This window comes from Diadema setosum, chromosome 10, assembly GCF_964275005.1.
Source record: "Diadema setosum chromosome 10, eeDiaSeto1, whole genome shotgun sequence".
Lineage (NCBI taxonomy): Eukaryota > Metazoa > Echinodermata > Echinoidea > Diadematoida > Diadematidae > Diadema > Diadema setosum.
In genome coordinates this window covers 1,831,388-1,847,844 of record NC_092694.1, presented here as the reverse complement: position 1 = coordinate 1,847,844, position 16,457 = coordinate 1,831,388, and the positions used below count along the sequence as shown (strand labels likewise).

The 16,457-nt window shown below is 39.1% G+C and overlaps 1 protein-coding gene across 1 annotated transcript; it reads left to right on the top strand.

Annotated features, from left to right (window-relative positions):
• Positions 1 to 1,213: 1,213 nt before the first annotated feature.
• Positions 1,214 to 16,217, top strand: LOC140234394 (tRNA dimethylallyltransferase-like). Its single transcript, XM_072314444.1, has 10 exons — positions 1,214 to 1,317; positions 3,878 to 4,053; positions 4,746 to 4,982; positions 5,473 to 6,101; positions 7,177 to 7,319; positions 7,980 to 8,097; positions 9,092 to 9,288; positions 10,342 to 10,448; positions 11,400 to 11,520; positions 13,436 to 16,217. The coding sequence occupies exons 2-10, from the start codon at positions 3,925 to 3,927 to the stop codon at positions 13,567 to 13,569; spliced, it is 1,815 nt and encodes a 604-aa protein (XP_072170545.1). The 5' UTR covers positions 1,214 to 1,317; positions 3,878 to 3,924; the 3' UTR covers positions 13,570 to 16,217.
• The last annotated feature ends 240 nt before the right edge of the window (positions 16,218 to 16,457 follow it).

Below are 16,457 nucleotides of genomic sequence, written 5' to 3'. Positions count from 1 at the left end.
TACTTAGGCCCTACTGTATAACACAGGGTTTTTTTTTTCTTCCTTTAAATCATTAGGCCCTATCATATATTCAGTAATATATGGGCCTATTAGGCTGTACACCTTCTCATTTCTTTAAAAACAGTAGGTAACACTAGGATAGCAATCATTGTTGGAATAGCAGCTTTTTTTGTAGCAATTCACAGCCAATTAGGAAGTAACTGCTCCTAGAAGGCTGAACTTGCCCAAAGTTAACTGCATAAAAGTGGCAAGAGCTATAGTTGTTAATACCAGGAGGTAGGCCTACTACCTCCTCCCTCATGTCCTTTTCTAAAGCCGGGGATTGGGGCGAGGTGCGTCGGGTGAGTAAACGCTCCCTCATATATACTCCCCATGTTTTGAAAAGTGGGGCCCACTTTATATTTTATATTTCTGGTGCCACTTCCGGGTTTCATCACCTGACAAGCAAGCAAGCAAGCAAGCAAGCAAGCAAGCAAGCAAAAAAAAAAAAAAAAAAAAAAGACCTTACCCGCGCTTCATCGGTCGGCTGGTGCCACTCGCGGGAGGCGCCCGGGAGGGGGGGGGGGGGGTGTGGGGGCGCCCAAAGTGGTTGCATCCTATGTATTCTTATGTATTGTGCAAGAAAAGTGGGGCCCGAGCTCCCCACCCCGTGGTCCACCATACTACACAGTGTAGACACCCTGCAAGCCGATCAAGAGTTGACACATTCACATTGTCCCTAGATGTACATTATCATAAGTCTTTGCTTGAAAATTGTGTAAATATTCCACCAGCAGTGGGGGCTATACCATTAACCTTGACACCCCCATAAAAAAAAAAGAAAAAAATCGGGCCACAGTGATCAAAGGTGCAATTTCTTGACCAAACGTTAGGGCCAATTAGAACTACTTCTAAAGCCAAATGAAGATATGCGCCTATTGCACTGATCTCTGTACGAACGGTATGCAATATATGGACTGTTAACTTGAGTTACTGTACAGTCCCCTACCTTCCCCTCCCCCTCCCCCCCCCCACCCCCCCCCCCCCAAAAAAAAAAAATGTGATGTGGGGATTCCCCTTCCCCTCGTCCACGAAATGGTTGATAATCGATAGCTTCGTTTCTGGATAATCGATTACTAGTATGCGTTGTATACTACAGAGGAAGCCATGTGTTAGCCAGATACTGTATTAATGCATTGCAGCTTGCCTAGCCTGCAGTACATTACGCAAGAACTCCTGTTATTGCATGTGGCAAAAGCTGAACAGTGGGGAAGTGATCCAGGATTCTGCCCCCTGTTTTTGTGTCTTGATGTCATCCGGTTGAGACTGTCAGATTCGGTAAGAAGCTCAGGTTATGAATTTTCGATAACTACGGAATTTCACGAAAATTGGTGAATAGTATAGTATTGTGTTTAGTATGCATTTGTGCAATTTGTGCAAATTTTACCTGCACACTGTACACCCAGCACTTGACAAGCACAAGGTACGATAATACGCCAGAGGCGGACTGTACCAGACTGGAAGAAGAAGAAGAATTAAATAACCAGATCCTAATTGTTAGACTACCAGCTGTCCGCTACCACTGTACCAGACAACTTCTCAGCCCGTGTCTTCGGGGGCGCGTCCCGCTATCGATCCCACGTAGTACCGTGTGGCTCCACGGCCTCGCACTCCTTTCCCGTTAAGTATTAAAGGGACTGTACAGTACTGGTTGAGGTGGGGATTCTTGTTCGAACATTCCTAAGTGAGATAATGAGAAACTAGCTCTTATGAAATATGAAAGAGCATGTAGAATTTTAAGAGGGATTTAACGTTTATTTGATGAAAATTGGTTTTCAAATGGCTGAGATATCCAAAAAAGTGATAATAATAAAAGGCGACAGGCCACGCCTTTTATTAGGATCTCTTTGTTACCTTGTTTTTGGATATCTCAGCCATTCCAAAACCGATTTTCAACAAATCAACTTTTGATACCCCTTAGAATTGCATGCTCTTTGATAACCGCAGCAGCGACCCCATACGGACAAATACGTACTGTAAACAGCGCCCCGCGATGGGGTTAGCTCTTTGACATCTCATATACTATAGACATTCTAGTGGTTTCTGAATATCTCGCAAAACGTTAAATGCTAAATCCTCACCTCGACCAGAACTGTACACACCCTTTAAAGCCAAGGTAGGGGATACCTTTTACAGACCTCCCAACATGCAGCAAAACATTAAATATGAACCTCAGGGGACTTGCTTAGGCCACTGCTGAGAAATTTGAAAGTCAACAGTTATCTACAATTTGAACAATGCACAAAACTCAACTACTCAGTAGTTCTGTGTGTCAGCCACACTTAAGCCTTTTTGTTGCAGTCTTCTGTATCTTTTATCTATAAACACAATCTAAAAGTATAAGAGCTGATGTAATAACATATAGAGTGTGTGGCAAGAATGTATAATATAGAAATGTTTGTAAGTTTTGATGAACTTTCTTCACAAGATAGGCCTATGCTATACATGATGGACACACATGCAGTGCATGGGTCTGCAAAGGTAGCCTAGTAATGTACTGGAATTTACGGTGAGCCCCGAAAAAAATTCAATTCAAAATCTAACGGTCAATAAAAATGTACTAAATGTTACCTTCCACTTTCAATACTTTATGGGAGTTTTTAAAATGATACTCTCTTCACCACTGTATTTATACAACTCTTCATTTAAGGCATGCAAATGGGATTCCCTACCTTTAAAAGGGGTTGGAATTATCAGTATCATGGCCACTAACTGCGGCCAGCACCCCCATACGCACAGCGTAACGCTATATGAGTATGGGGCTGCCGGTCGCAGTTACATGATGGCCACAGACCCGTCCCACAGTGCATTTAAACATGTTCTTACCCACAAAGAACAAAAAAATAGCTGTGCGATTTCTTGGATGAAGATCTAGGCCTACATGTTCCCTAACCGCAGCAGCGACCCCATACGGACAAATACGTACAGTAAATGTTACAGCGCCCCGCGACGGGGTTACATGTTCCCATGACCATGTATGATACAGTAGAGTAAATTATATGCTATGAGTCCAGATTTATATACCTTATAGCCCGACCAAACACTGTTAATACGCTGTGCGAATACAACGACTGGGCTGTGTATAGTTAGACATTCTATATACCTTTGTCTATAAATTTACCGGTGCAATGTCATTTCCAAGACCAACTGGAGTCTCCAGTGGAGTCTCCAGTGGAGTCTCCAGTCCAGTGGAGTCCAGTCACTGAAGTGCCTGCTCGTAATATATGTCTTCATTGTCGTAAAGCTCCAACAGTTGACCAACTAAAGATCGGTCTGTATCTTGTCTGGGATATGTTCTGGGGAGACTGCTACAGAGCTAGAGGAGAGCTGTAAAAGTAAAAAAAAAAAAAAATTAAGATAAAAAACTCCTTTGGACAGACAGATTTTTCTGTCTACTCCAACAGTCGCCACAATTTCCAGGAGATTGCCCTGCTCACCAACAATAGGCTGCAATCTCTTACAGCATACAAAAGGTTTCTAAAAGCCTAACCCCGGGGTGCTCCAACAGTTATACTGTAGGAGCTTTGCATTCGGGCTGGCCGCAGTTACCAGAAGCCGAAATCTACAGTGTGTATTGGGAAATTGGGCGATTTTCAGCATGCATACGTATGTGTGGAAATCACTGATCTCTATGAAAAAACAAGATATTGGTGGAAATTAGCTGCTTGGTCTGCACTCTCAGAGTGCTTCTCTTGTTCAAAATATTTTCACTACATCACTGTGTCACTGCCACCTCTGCACGCACCATCACAGTATAGCTTTCCTAGAGCTGCTGCAAGGGATTATAATTGATTCAAGGTGCAATAATGCTCTTCTTTATTTCATTTTTTGACTCCAGATAAAGACTTGAACTTCAAAGAAGGAACCACAAGAACTACAAATGCAATGATGTCAGCTTTGCGTCGTCTGCCAGTCGTCGTTATTCTGGGTGCTACAGGGACTGGCAAGTCAAAGCTTGCTTTGGAGTTGGCAAGCAAATTCAATGGAGAAATCATTAGTGCTGATTCAATGCAGGTAAGCACTCTATCTTAACATTAGCTGTGAGCGTTCTGCTTTTCACAACCAGATTTTGGGGGCACAATCTGTAGGCTGGTAGTGCCCTTGAGGAAGGAAGTCTACTAGGCTCTGGCCATGAACATAGATAGATAGTTTATCATGCAGTTATGGTGAGATGCCAAGAAAAATATTATAAGGGCACTCCCAATATTAAGCATACTATTTGATCTAATGTGGCAGTTCAGGAAGGTATGATGTCTGTAGTGATTCAAAGTGCATGCAATCCCATCTGGGCGGAGGTTGGTTGCCCTTCATGGAATTCAATCCCATGTGTGCAGATGTCACTTAGAGTGTATGACTGTTTATACTGAGGATTTCTTTCGCTTAAATCAGCACTTTTTCCATTTGACAATGTGTATATGCCCACAGATCTGAAGGAATTCATCTTGCGTATGTATAATGTATATAATATGTGTCAAATTTTGTAACATATTACATTTGGATAAATTTCATGGTAAGGGTAAAAAGCTCCAATTTGCAGTTGAGAAAGAAGATAAGAAATGAGCAAAATAGAAAAAAGAAAACTGATATGATTATTAGACTAACCAAAGAATGACAATGCCATCTTTTACTTCAATCATTTTATCCAAATGGTATTTCTCTCAAGTATGCTGACATGAGATGTACATGTATTTTTTCCCCGCAAATAGGTGTACAAAGGACTTGATATCATTACAAATAAAGTCAAGAAAGATGAACTAGAGCAGTGCCCTCACCATCTGCTTGGAATGATTCACCCACTGCAGCGATTTACTGTCGTAGATTTCAGGAACCAAGCTCTACCAATCATTGATGGATTACTGAGCAGGGGGCATCTGCCTATTATTGTTGGTGGAACAAATTACTACATAGAGGCTCTTTTGTGGAAAGTGCTGCTTGCTGATGAGGTAATGTATTCTCCTTTTCCCCTCCCTTAACTAGAGAGAACTTGTTAAAAGCTCATTGCAGGTCTTTGCTTCATTTTTTATTCCTTATTCCCCTATCTGCAGAATGATGCTGATTATAAAGAAGTTATTGGCAATGATATTTCTGCGATGTAAGTTTACTGCAAAACATGCAAAAACAACAAGTTGGTATATGCCTCATCTCATTGAATAAACCTTGTAAGTGTAGGCAACTTCTATTCATTGAAATCTACATTATATCAAAGATGTCTGACTTTTGCTTTACAGTGAAACATATACTAAAGAATACTCTTTGCTGAAGGAAATTCTGACATTGTAGCTTGTGAAATATTTGTAAAAAAAGGCCCTGCATAAGTTGCCAGGCAATTAGAAGTATAACACGAGATGTTGGAAATTAGCCTGTTCTTGTTTCTATTTTCAGTCAAGATACATTTCTTCTCATGTGTTTGTGTGTTTTTTTCCTCATTATCAGGGCAATAGATCTGACCAGCTTCTCTATGAATCTAAGGGTGAAGTGGTGAATTTGAGACTGAAGCGTAGGAAACGATGTCATGACAGAGCTCAATGCACTTCCGATGATGCTGGCAAGGGGCCACCTAAGGCAACATGTGTTCACGAGTGTGATCCTTCAAAACGTCTGCAACCAAAACAATGCTCTGATGAGCAAGGTGACCAGTCAGATGCCTCAACCATGGAAAGACATCATAAGACACTTGAACTACCCAGTCAGTCACCACTGTATGAACATTATCACATGGGTCATATAGCAGCCAGCCAACCAACAGGTTATACAGATCATCCAGAATTTAGTAAACCAACAGCAAACGTGAATCCGCTGGAGAGTTCTCAAATGTCCCATGTTGTATCAGGACAGTGCTCAGTGAAAGCTGATGATGCTGGAAGTCTTGGGGAGGTAGATGAAGCTGAAAGTGAAGTGACTGGTACTGAGTGTTCTGATGGTTTAGAGAACCTTTCCAGCATGGAGGTTGTAGAGGTCATGGTGAATCACATGAAAAACAGTGAGCTTCATGATCTCCTTAGCTCTGTGGATCCTCAAATGGCCTCTAAATTACATCAGAATGATAGAAGGAAAATATTAAGGTTTGTAAAATGATATCAGTGTAATATTTGATATGAAGATGATTGGTACAGTTAATTCGTTGCTTGAAGCTTTTATATATACTTGACTTAAATTGAGCAAGTAAAAGATTGGTTTGATTTGACATACTGTATACGCTATAATTTTCGCGTACATAAATTTTCGCGAATTGCCGCTGTCACACATTTTCGCGAGTGGTTAAATTCGCGATTGGGGGACCAGAGAAAATATGAAGTGACAAAGAAAGTGTGAATTTTCAACTTACTAGCAAATAAGAATGATACTAGTTATACGCTGCATGAAAAAAACTTACCAAACTCTGCGAACTAGTAAGTTAGAATTCAACATTTTTGAAGTGGTTAAGTCCATCACGCTAGATTTCTGACGAGTGGTCCCCTTGCGATAATGGATTGGCTCTCTACAGTATTCATAAGTAGACGTGGACGTGCGTAAACAAGCTTTATAGCCAGTATGGTCTGTACGGTAAGCCGTGACATGGTATACTAGTACTGAAATGTTCGTATCATCAAGGCAAGGGATTCATTTTGGAAGGTAATATTTTCGCGTGTTGTTAATTTCGCGAATAGCTCCCGACTCGCGAAATTCGCGAAAATAAAACCCCCGCGAAATATATAACGTATACAGTATATGATGCTGACACTTAAAATGAAAACATACAACACATTCTACTTTCATTAACCCGTTGACGAGAAGTCACAAGTATACTCGGGCAAGCGTCTATGGAAAGTTTGTGTTGTAGCAAAATAACACCGTCTTCAACAGGTTAAGATGCAGGAGCATGTTATTGTGGCAAATATGGCCTTGCAGACACAGGATTCTATCTAAAACTTTCTGAGTATGGTGGTGTGTTTTGGTGGGCATGCAGTCATATTTTCAACATAAATCAAAATAGGGAGAATTATATATCTGGCTTTGAATGGTCTTGTGTCTACAGTATGTTTGTTGGAAGCAGTCTTGTTGATCAGGGAAGAATAGATGAATCCCAACTTCTCTCCTTGTTAGTGTTGAATTATTCATAACTGTCTCCTTATATATTTCCTGGCTTTTCTTTGACAGGAGTTTACAAGTTTATGAGCAACATGGTATTCCTCACAGTGAGATGATTGACAGGCAGAAGTCTGTAGAGGGCAGCAGTCACCTTGGTGGGCCTGTGAGATATCCAGACACTTGTGTGCTTTGGGTCCAGTGTGAACAAGGAGGTATAGGATCCCAAGTGAATTATTGTGCTCATATTGTGTGCAGTATTATGGTTTTGGTACCTCAAACCTGGGAAGAACAATAGAAATATATAAACACTTAACTACAGGAGCATGATAGCAATGATAAGTCAGAGGTCAAAGTACTTTATTGTATTTGGGGGGGGGGGGGGGGGAGTAATTTTCCGCCAGTATTAGGTACCATCCTTCTCTCCACAAGCATTACATGGAAGTTGTCCTGTATGTAGACATGTACTCAATACATAATAAATTTACACTATCCTTACAGGTAAAGAATGCTAACAGTCCATATCACCCTGGAAGAGGAGAAGAGTTCAAATATTTTTTGAGGTCTTGTATTTTTTTCTGAAAAAAAAAGAGCATGGTACTTGTAGACAGATTGTGCAGAAATACTTCTATATCACAAGTCCTGGCACATATATTTTTATATTATTGGTATGGGAGTAAGTGTGTATTTTTGCCTGCTGTTGGCAACCCAGTAGTAGTCTTTTCAAAATCTTTGACAAATGTAGCAGACATGCTGAATACCTTCGAGGAATTCAGGAATTACTGAAGACAAATTGCTGTGACTGAATTAATCAAGTACAAGTACCAGTAGCTAGTTGAAGGTTACCTGAACTATGTCCTTATATGTCCCTACAGTCTTGGACACGAGATTGGACAAACGTGTTGATGAGATGCTGTCCAGTGGCTTGGTGAAAGAGTTAGAAGATTTCCACAAAGACTACAATGAAAGGAGACTTTCTGGACAATTTCCTCCGTAAGTTTTATTAGTTCACAACTTTTATATTGATTAAAGATAGAATTAAGCACTTTACTACCAGATTACTGTTTTATTAACAAATTTCCTTCAGGATAGTTGGTTCCAAGTTTAAATTTGAGCTTTCACTTGAAGGGATTGTATACTATTGGTTGAAACCTAACTTCAGGTTTCTATCATTTTTCAGTGAGATTATGAGAAACCTCTGATAAAATCTGAAAGAGCATGTTATTTTAAGAGGAATTCAATGTTTATTTGATGAAAAACAGTTTTGATATGGCTGAGATATCCAAAAAGAGCGATCCTAATAAAGGGTGGGACCCACCTTTTATTTCGATTGCTTTGTTTTACTTTGTTTTTTGGATGTTTCAGCCATTCCAAAGCCAATTTCCATCAAATAAACTTTGAAGTCTTCTTAGAATGGTATGTTTTATACTTTTTCATAAGTGGTTTATTGCTATCTCAAAAAAGTTAAAAGCCCAATCTTCATCTCCACCAATACTGTACCACCCCGGTACCAGCAGGGTGGTGGGAAGAGACCCTGTCTTCCCACCTCCCTGGTACCAGCTCCATCCTATGGTTTGTCATTTTGTCTCTATTCTGTCTCTCATGTCAGCAAACTGATTTTCCAAAAGTCTATTTCTTCTCCCTTCTTATACCCAACAATGTGGTTACTAGTCATTCTGTCGAAAGGACACATGTGTTTGTTCCTGTTTGAAAAGTGTTAAATTGCTATTGTGCCATTGCTAAACTTTTGCTTAAATTGAAAATTATAGTGCAATATTTTTATTTTGATATAATTACAATCAGTGTTATTGTAATTGACCAATTGTATATATACCACAAATGACTCTCCCTTGTAACAAAGTTTTAGATTTGTGTTGTTTCTGAAGGACCCTTTATGCCTTTCATGTGACATGTCTTTTGCAAGCTGGCTTATCATCACTACCATACATAGGTTTTGATACCTGGTATTCATAATATGATATTTTAGGGAAGAGCTGTACACCCAAGGTATTTTCCAGTCCATCGGCTTCAAGGAGTTCCATCAATATCTGGTTCTGGAGGAAGAGAAGAAGAAAAGTAAGGAAGGAGAACATCTCTTGCAGGACGGGGTGGAAAAGTTGAAGACTGCCACGAGACAGTATGCCAGGAGGCAAATCAAGTGGGTCCGAAATCGCTTCTTGAAGAGTAAGGAGGCTGTATTCCTTCTTTTTTACTTGATCTAAAAAAAAGAAAAAAAATGCATCCTTTGTCTTTCATTTGTTCCTTTTACTTTTCAGAATTGCAATAATCCAAGTGGGGATTACAGTGGTGGAGATTACTATTGGTAATAAAATTGATAGGCACCTATATATATATTTTTTTTTTTCTTCACAGTTTTGGATACAAGTTCAGGGTTACTCAAATTCATTAAATTCTTCCGTCGACGGAAGAATTTCATGAATTAAAATAATTACGCACTACCCGCTGCATGCTATAAGGATTAGAACCAACACTTGCTGTCGGGCGAAAGCTTGGTGGTCTAGTGGAGATGACGCCTGTTCGGTGATCAGGAGGTCGTAGGTTTGAATCCTGCTTGAGTATGTACACCCATGATTTTTTATCATGGCTACTACTAAAACACTGATCAATTCAGTGCTTATTTACGTCGAATTAGGGCAATTTGTCAATCATTTGCAAAGTTCTAGGGTTTATAGAGGGGACTCTTGGGTTAAACACAGAGATACTGTTTTCTGTGTTTATTGTTCTGTCTTTGTGTGTGTGTTGTTGTTGTTAGTCTTTTTTGTAGGGGGTTAAGAAGAGCCTTAGTATGTGCAACATTTTACTGAACTCTAAATGAAAGTGCCATTTTATTGAACAGTGGCAGTTTTCAGTTTGTAATGTGGATAATGGTTCAAGTAATATAAGTCATGCTTTGCTTAATGGTGTAACCAATTCATGCATAATTAGTCTTTGTAATTTTTTCTTCAAAATGCTAATTTAGATTTACAAGTTCACATTAAGTTTTCTTCTCTTTTTGTAAGGACAAAACAGATACTAATTACTATACAGAAGAAACATTGTAGATGAAAAACGGATGTTATTCACAAAAACGAGAGAAATATAACAGGAGAAACTGGTTGTTGATTGGCAGACCAGACAAAAGTAGCAAAAAGAATGAAAAAAACTAAAAGATAAGAGAACATATGACAAAGGTGAAGATGAGATTTTGAATCAATGACTGATACTTTTTGATCACAGGGGGTACCTCCTCATTGCCTGTGTATGGACTTGATTCAACGAATGTTGCCGAGTGGGAGGACAGAGTTCTCAAACCTGCTGTAGGAATACTCCAGTCTTTAATGGAGGTATGAAATTAACAAATCTGGCTATTATCACCATTGTTTGATGTCATAATTGCCGTATATTGTCATGTTTAATGCATTGTAATTTCACATTTTTGCATGGAATCTTTAAGAGATGACTTTGATACATTTTGTTGGAATTCTGTCTTGTGTTGTAATGTATTTGTGAATAGGATCAGGGAGAGGGAATGGAACACATTACATATGACTTGCCTGCCAACATAGCACTGTGACTTTCTCATTTATTACGAGTAGGCCTGCAGTCTTCATAGGCAAGCTACAGTACTTATGGAGTAACATCCATCCTTACCCTACCAACTGTTGAAATGAAGACATGCCTCTTTTAAAACCTGTCACATGACACTGATCAACTTGTGTTAGACTCAGTTCAGATTGTAGAATTAGATACACATGGATGGATAAATTTACCAAAATCAAATGAACTCGATGGACATGCTATACTTTAGTCCACTGTTTTTAAGAGGTGCACTCTCATCTAGCTTTTTGCATAGTCGTGGTAACAGAGTTTACATCCAGGTATGTTGGTTGCATGGAATTCTAAATATTTAGATATTCAAATACTTGTGTATCACCAGCATTTGCAGTTGAAGTCAAAGAACTGATATGAGAATTTGGAAGTAATTTGATAGTGTTGTTTTTACTAAAATATCAGTAATTGCATTGTCAGAATTTGGTTTTGAGGTATTGTCCAAACTCTGCATTCTTACATGTTGCATGATGTTTCTTGTGCTTGATGTTGAGAGTAGAACAGAGCTGTGCATACATGTATATATTCCTTTTTAATTTTTTGTTGTTTCCATCAAACAATACTAAAAATTATTCCTCACATTGTGTATCCTACGTTGGTGACATGAAAGTGATTTTACAGTGAGATTTGTTATTGACTGAAATGACAAAGTCAATCTTGATTGAATCAAATATAAAACTTTCCAGGGCAAAGAACCAGAGTTAGCTGCCATGCCATGTGAGGAGCCAGACGTAATCACTCCTACCCAAACCTTTGTCTGTGATGTGTGTGATGGGAGACACTTTGTAGGTGTGCAACAATGGGAAGGTGAGTGAGTTCTCTACAGCAACATGCTACAAATGGTAGTCTTCAAAAATCTTGAACACAAATAAACCAGTTGCCTCTTCTGAATCTATATCTTGACCCTGACTATCAAAGTCGAGGAAGAGATAAACAAATAAATCTCTACCTTTAGTATGTTCCCCATTGTTGACCAGTCATCTAAAATATGATTTTTTTTTTTTATGGGGGGGGGGGGGGAGGGTAAACTTTGTTTTTAATTGTTGACAAAGAGCTGTTACACTTGTGCTCTTCTAATTTGATCTGTTCATACTCACTTTGTGTTTGTGCATTTGTGTACATTCCTTGGAACCATGTCAATATCAAATGTGTATGTTCTGATATGCAATGCACCATAGATTGCCAGGATAGTATAAATGTATAGTGTGTATTGTTTTGATTCCATGTTGTTGCTATTTTTAATGCTTCTTGATTATGATTGGTACAAATGTAGTTCTTACCAAAAATAAAGATTTAAGTTCTATGGGAGATTTCAGTTTCAACCTAGATGTATTTCTGATGTGCTTGAAGGTCTGAGGCCCTGAAATGAAAAATCAACCTCTTCATTATTTACATGTATTTTTAAAAGGCTCAATCCAATTGGTCAGAATCATTCCTTGGAATAGGGAATGCAGGGCTATTCAATAAGTACACTTGTACGAAACAATTTTCCTTCCATGAAGGAGCCTAACATGGAGGTTGCATCATTTTTTTTTTATACCCCCGCCAAACGAAGTTTGAAGGGGGTATATAGGAATCAGCGGACGGTCGGGCGGTCGGTCCGTTGCAAATCTTGCGTCGCGAACTACTTCCTCAGTTTTCAACCGATTCCCATAAAACTTGGCACAGATGTGTGCCTTGGGTTGTAGATGTGCAAGACGTATTTTTTGACAGTACCCAAAAGTACGTTGCCATGGTAATGGCATATTATGGGCAAAAATGGGTACAAATCTTGCGTCGCGAACTCCTCCCACAGTTTTTGATCAATTTTTATGAAATTAGGTACAGATGTTCATCTGAATATGTTAATGTGCAAGACACATATTTCCGCCGTGGCAAAAAGTGCGTTGCCATGGTAATGGCATGTTATTGGTAAAATATAGGGCAAAATGCTTCATGGCAAAACTGCTTCATCAGTGTTCTTCCAATTCTCATGGAATTCATATTGAATGTTTGTCTTAGGATATAGGTCAGCATGACACATTTCTTGACAGTGACAATAAGTATGTTGCCATGGTAACAGCTCACATATTATGAGCCAAAATGATGGAAAATTTTGTGTTGCAAACTACTTCCTCAGTTTTTGCCCAATTTCCATGAAACTTGGTACAGATGTGTGCCTTTGGTTGTAGGCCTAGATGTGCAAGACGCATTTTTCGACAGTACCCGAAAGTACGTTGCCATGGTAACGGCATATTAATGGCAGAAGATCAAGGAAAGATCTTGCGGATTTAACTACTTCCTCAGTTTTTTGACCAAAGCTTATGAAATGTTGTTTTGACCAAAGCTTATGAAATGTTGTTTGGCGGGGGTATAACCAGTCGCTGTAGCGACATTTCTAGTTTACTCTATATTGACTTAAATGATTATCAAGCCCCCCCCCCCCACTTCACTTTTACCTTTTAAGCCTCTAGTTTGTAATATCACTCTGTAGTGACTCTGTCTTTAGTGTATGCATGTGAGCTAGAGAATTTAGAAGCCTTTGACTTTAAATGCAAATCAACTGATATGAGTGACACTTATTTAATGCTTTTTAATGATTAACAAAGGCAAGTGTATTATTTTTAATACTGAGGTATTAATCAAGTTATGAATCTGCATTTACAGTGCTTTACGTTTAATGTTCCTTTTATGAAATATTTTATTCATTGATGCATGATGTCTGTATTTTTGTGGTTGACAGGTCATCTTAAATCAAGGAGGCACCAAAAACGAGCAAGGAAGAAAAAGCTGAGAGATCTGATGGACAGGGAACAGTCAAACAGACCAACATCAGTGACAAACACAGAAGCAATGCCATCACAGTCTCATGTCTGATACACAAATTACAATAGAAAATTGTATTCATGAAGATTCTATGCAGCTTTGGCAATACAGGGTGGACTCACGGAAGCACCATGTACATGTATGTTGATGTTTCACTTATACTTGTTTTCAAGGTATATGGCTATGTAAGGGGAGTTAATCTTACCCAAGTCATGTGCAGGAAGACAGAGAAAACTGCTTTGATGCAAAATATTATGACTCCATTGTAAGTTATATTCCTCATATTAATCTTCTTGAAAACCAATTGTTGAATTTTAACCTGTTGAGGACGAGTCCCGAGTATACTCGGGCAGGTGTCTATGGGAAATGCGTGTTGTAGCAAAATCAGTCCGTCCTCAACGGGTTAACAGACCTTGATGGAAATCTCTCTCAGGGGCCGAGAATACAATCATGATGTAATGGCACATAGTCCTACTAGGGGCCTATGTACAGAGCCACAATGGGACAGTAGTGTGCTAGTCTCCATCATTTTCTTTTCCAAACCCAGCTGGACATCTCATATTGAAGCTGTTATTGGTGAAGGAATCAAGTTGTTCTTGAAAGTGACTGGAGTGGACCATGGACCTAGAGGAGAAAGATAATCTTTCATGTCACCTTAAAAAATGAACAATCAGATTTTCACCAAACGCACAAGGAATTGCCCTGTAGATGGGCAAGGGAATTTCTTCATATTGAGGCCTTGGAGCAGGACTCGTGGGCATAAAATTGTGAAGAAGTAAAAGTGTGATAATTTGCGTTAATATATATTGATATACTGGAATGCATGAAGACTCAACGTCATGTTTCAATTCTCTTTGTTCATTGCATAAGGGTAGACTAGAGGCATGTGTGTGACTGCCTCAAATATGTATACACAATAAATTACATGACAAATTTCATATCAGAACAACAGTGTTTTCTACTGCTTCTTTACCCATCAATGTTTTATGACATACACTGCTGGCAGGTGTACATGTATTATACAGGCAATTCCCATTCTAACAAAGTCCTCTGGACTGGCAGTTTTCTTTTGTTATATTGAAATTTTGTTGTAGCCAAACAGTGAGCATATGAAGATACATGCATGTATTTGATTTGAGACCTGAATTTTTCCTGTGTTTGTCTTGAGAATTTTGTCATAACTGTGTTCATTATTAATGTGAGTGCACTGTACATCATGATTCATGGGGGCTCAGTGTGCCTTGAGAACATGGACCTGAATTAAAAACTGTGCCTGGCTGGAAGAGGAGTGATAGGAGTTAGATGTCTTGAGAGAGGCAGTGGATATGGATAATGAAAAATGAGATAATTGGGGGGAAAGAAAACTGGCAGTGATAGGTTGGGTTGTGAGTACAGGACCTGGTCCTCATTTCATAAAAGATGCTAGGATACCAACTCTTGCTGGAATGGCAACTTCCTATAGCAACAGCCAATCAGTAAGCTGGATTCTAGTTGTTACCATGACAATTGTGTTCCTAGCAAGAGTTGCTATCGTATGAACTCTTTATGAAATTGGGCCTGGATGAGATGCTCCTTTCTTCTTGCCAATGAATCCATTGAATGTGACTGGCCAGCAGGAAGGTATGACGTGTGGTTACTTTATGACCTTTCCTACTATGGAGGACTCAAAGTTACTCTGTGCTGGTGGCATAAGACATGTGCATTGCCAAGAGGTATTTACATCTCCTAGATCGCACTACACTTTGTAATGTGTTCCACACCAGTGTGACCATATGTGACCCGCTACAACAAAAAGGTCCTAAAGTCGCGCACGGTCGAAGCCGTGAAAATCGAGTTTTGAAGTCAGAGCATTAAAATTGGTCAAAACTGACAATTTTCTGATTTTGATATATTATTGGAGTCTAACATGTCTTCTATCATCTGTCGAAATTTTTAAGCAAAATGATGAAAGCAAAGATAAAAAAAAAAACGTTTTTCTGGCGTTTCAACGAAGCAGAAACTGGTTCGAAAATTTGGATTGAGCGCCACAGAAAGGTTCCGCCCCTAACAACGACCAGAGTGATCTCATTGGTCAGTTTGCTGCTTGCTGCTAACCGAAGCGTGAAGCTCGCACACTGCCCAGTTGACTGGTGCGTGCGGGCGGGGTGCGCTATGCTCAGCCGCTTCTCACATCCTGGTCACTGATTGGTTGGTGAGAAGTCCACCGACGCTGATGTGCTCGAATGAACTCTTCGGGGGTTGCTAGGGCTTACCTTCTATTGTCCAGAGGTGAAAACTGACTAACGTGTCCCTTGATCGCGATTGCGTCGAAAGGAAGACTTTTAGACGCTTTTCTCGAAACAGTGATTTTCCAGACGTCTCGACATGCTCTCTTTTAAACATCGATATCTCCGCAGCCGATTATTTTTATAAAATGTGCTATATAAATTTAAAGCAGAAAGATTAGGGGATTATATCATGCAATTTTCAAATAATCGACCTCGCCCGACTTTAGGATCATATTGTTGTAGCGGGTCACATATTTTTTTCTTGAACACATCAAACTTTGACCCACTGACTGGATTGTGCACGTTTTTGTGAGAAAATACAGAAAAGATGTGTTGACTTTCTCTGTACATGTACTCTATAGACATAAATTTAAGTGCACCATGGGCTGATGTAATAACTGAACTATATTTTGTGAAACAAAAACATTTTCCTCTCTGACTCTTGAATATACATCGTAATGAAAGAATGCTGCAACCATACTTTGCACATTGTGTGTATGTGTGTGTGTATTATATCTACTGTATATCTATCTATATATATATGTATACTCATATATATATATATATATATATATATATATATATATATATTATATAATTATACATTTTTTTCAGTGTTTTTTGTTTTGTTTGTGTGTGTGTGCTCTTGTAATTGTAGGTGAAAACCATGGA

Bases quoted from the DNA above. Each gene is read 5' to 3' on its own strand.
- LOC140234394 (XM_072314444.1), top strand. From the start codon at position 3,925: ATGATGTCAGCTTTGCGTCGTCTGCCAGTCGTCGTTATTCTGGGTGCT. The intron at 4,983-5,472 runs GTAATGTATTCT...CCTCATTATCAG, and splicing joins AAGTGCTGCTTGCTGATGAG to GGCAATAGATCTGACCAGCT. The intron at 10,449-11,399 runs GTATGAAATTAA...AAAACTTTCCAG, and splicing joins TACTCCAGTCTTTAATGGAG to GGCAAAGAACCAGAGTTAGC.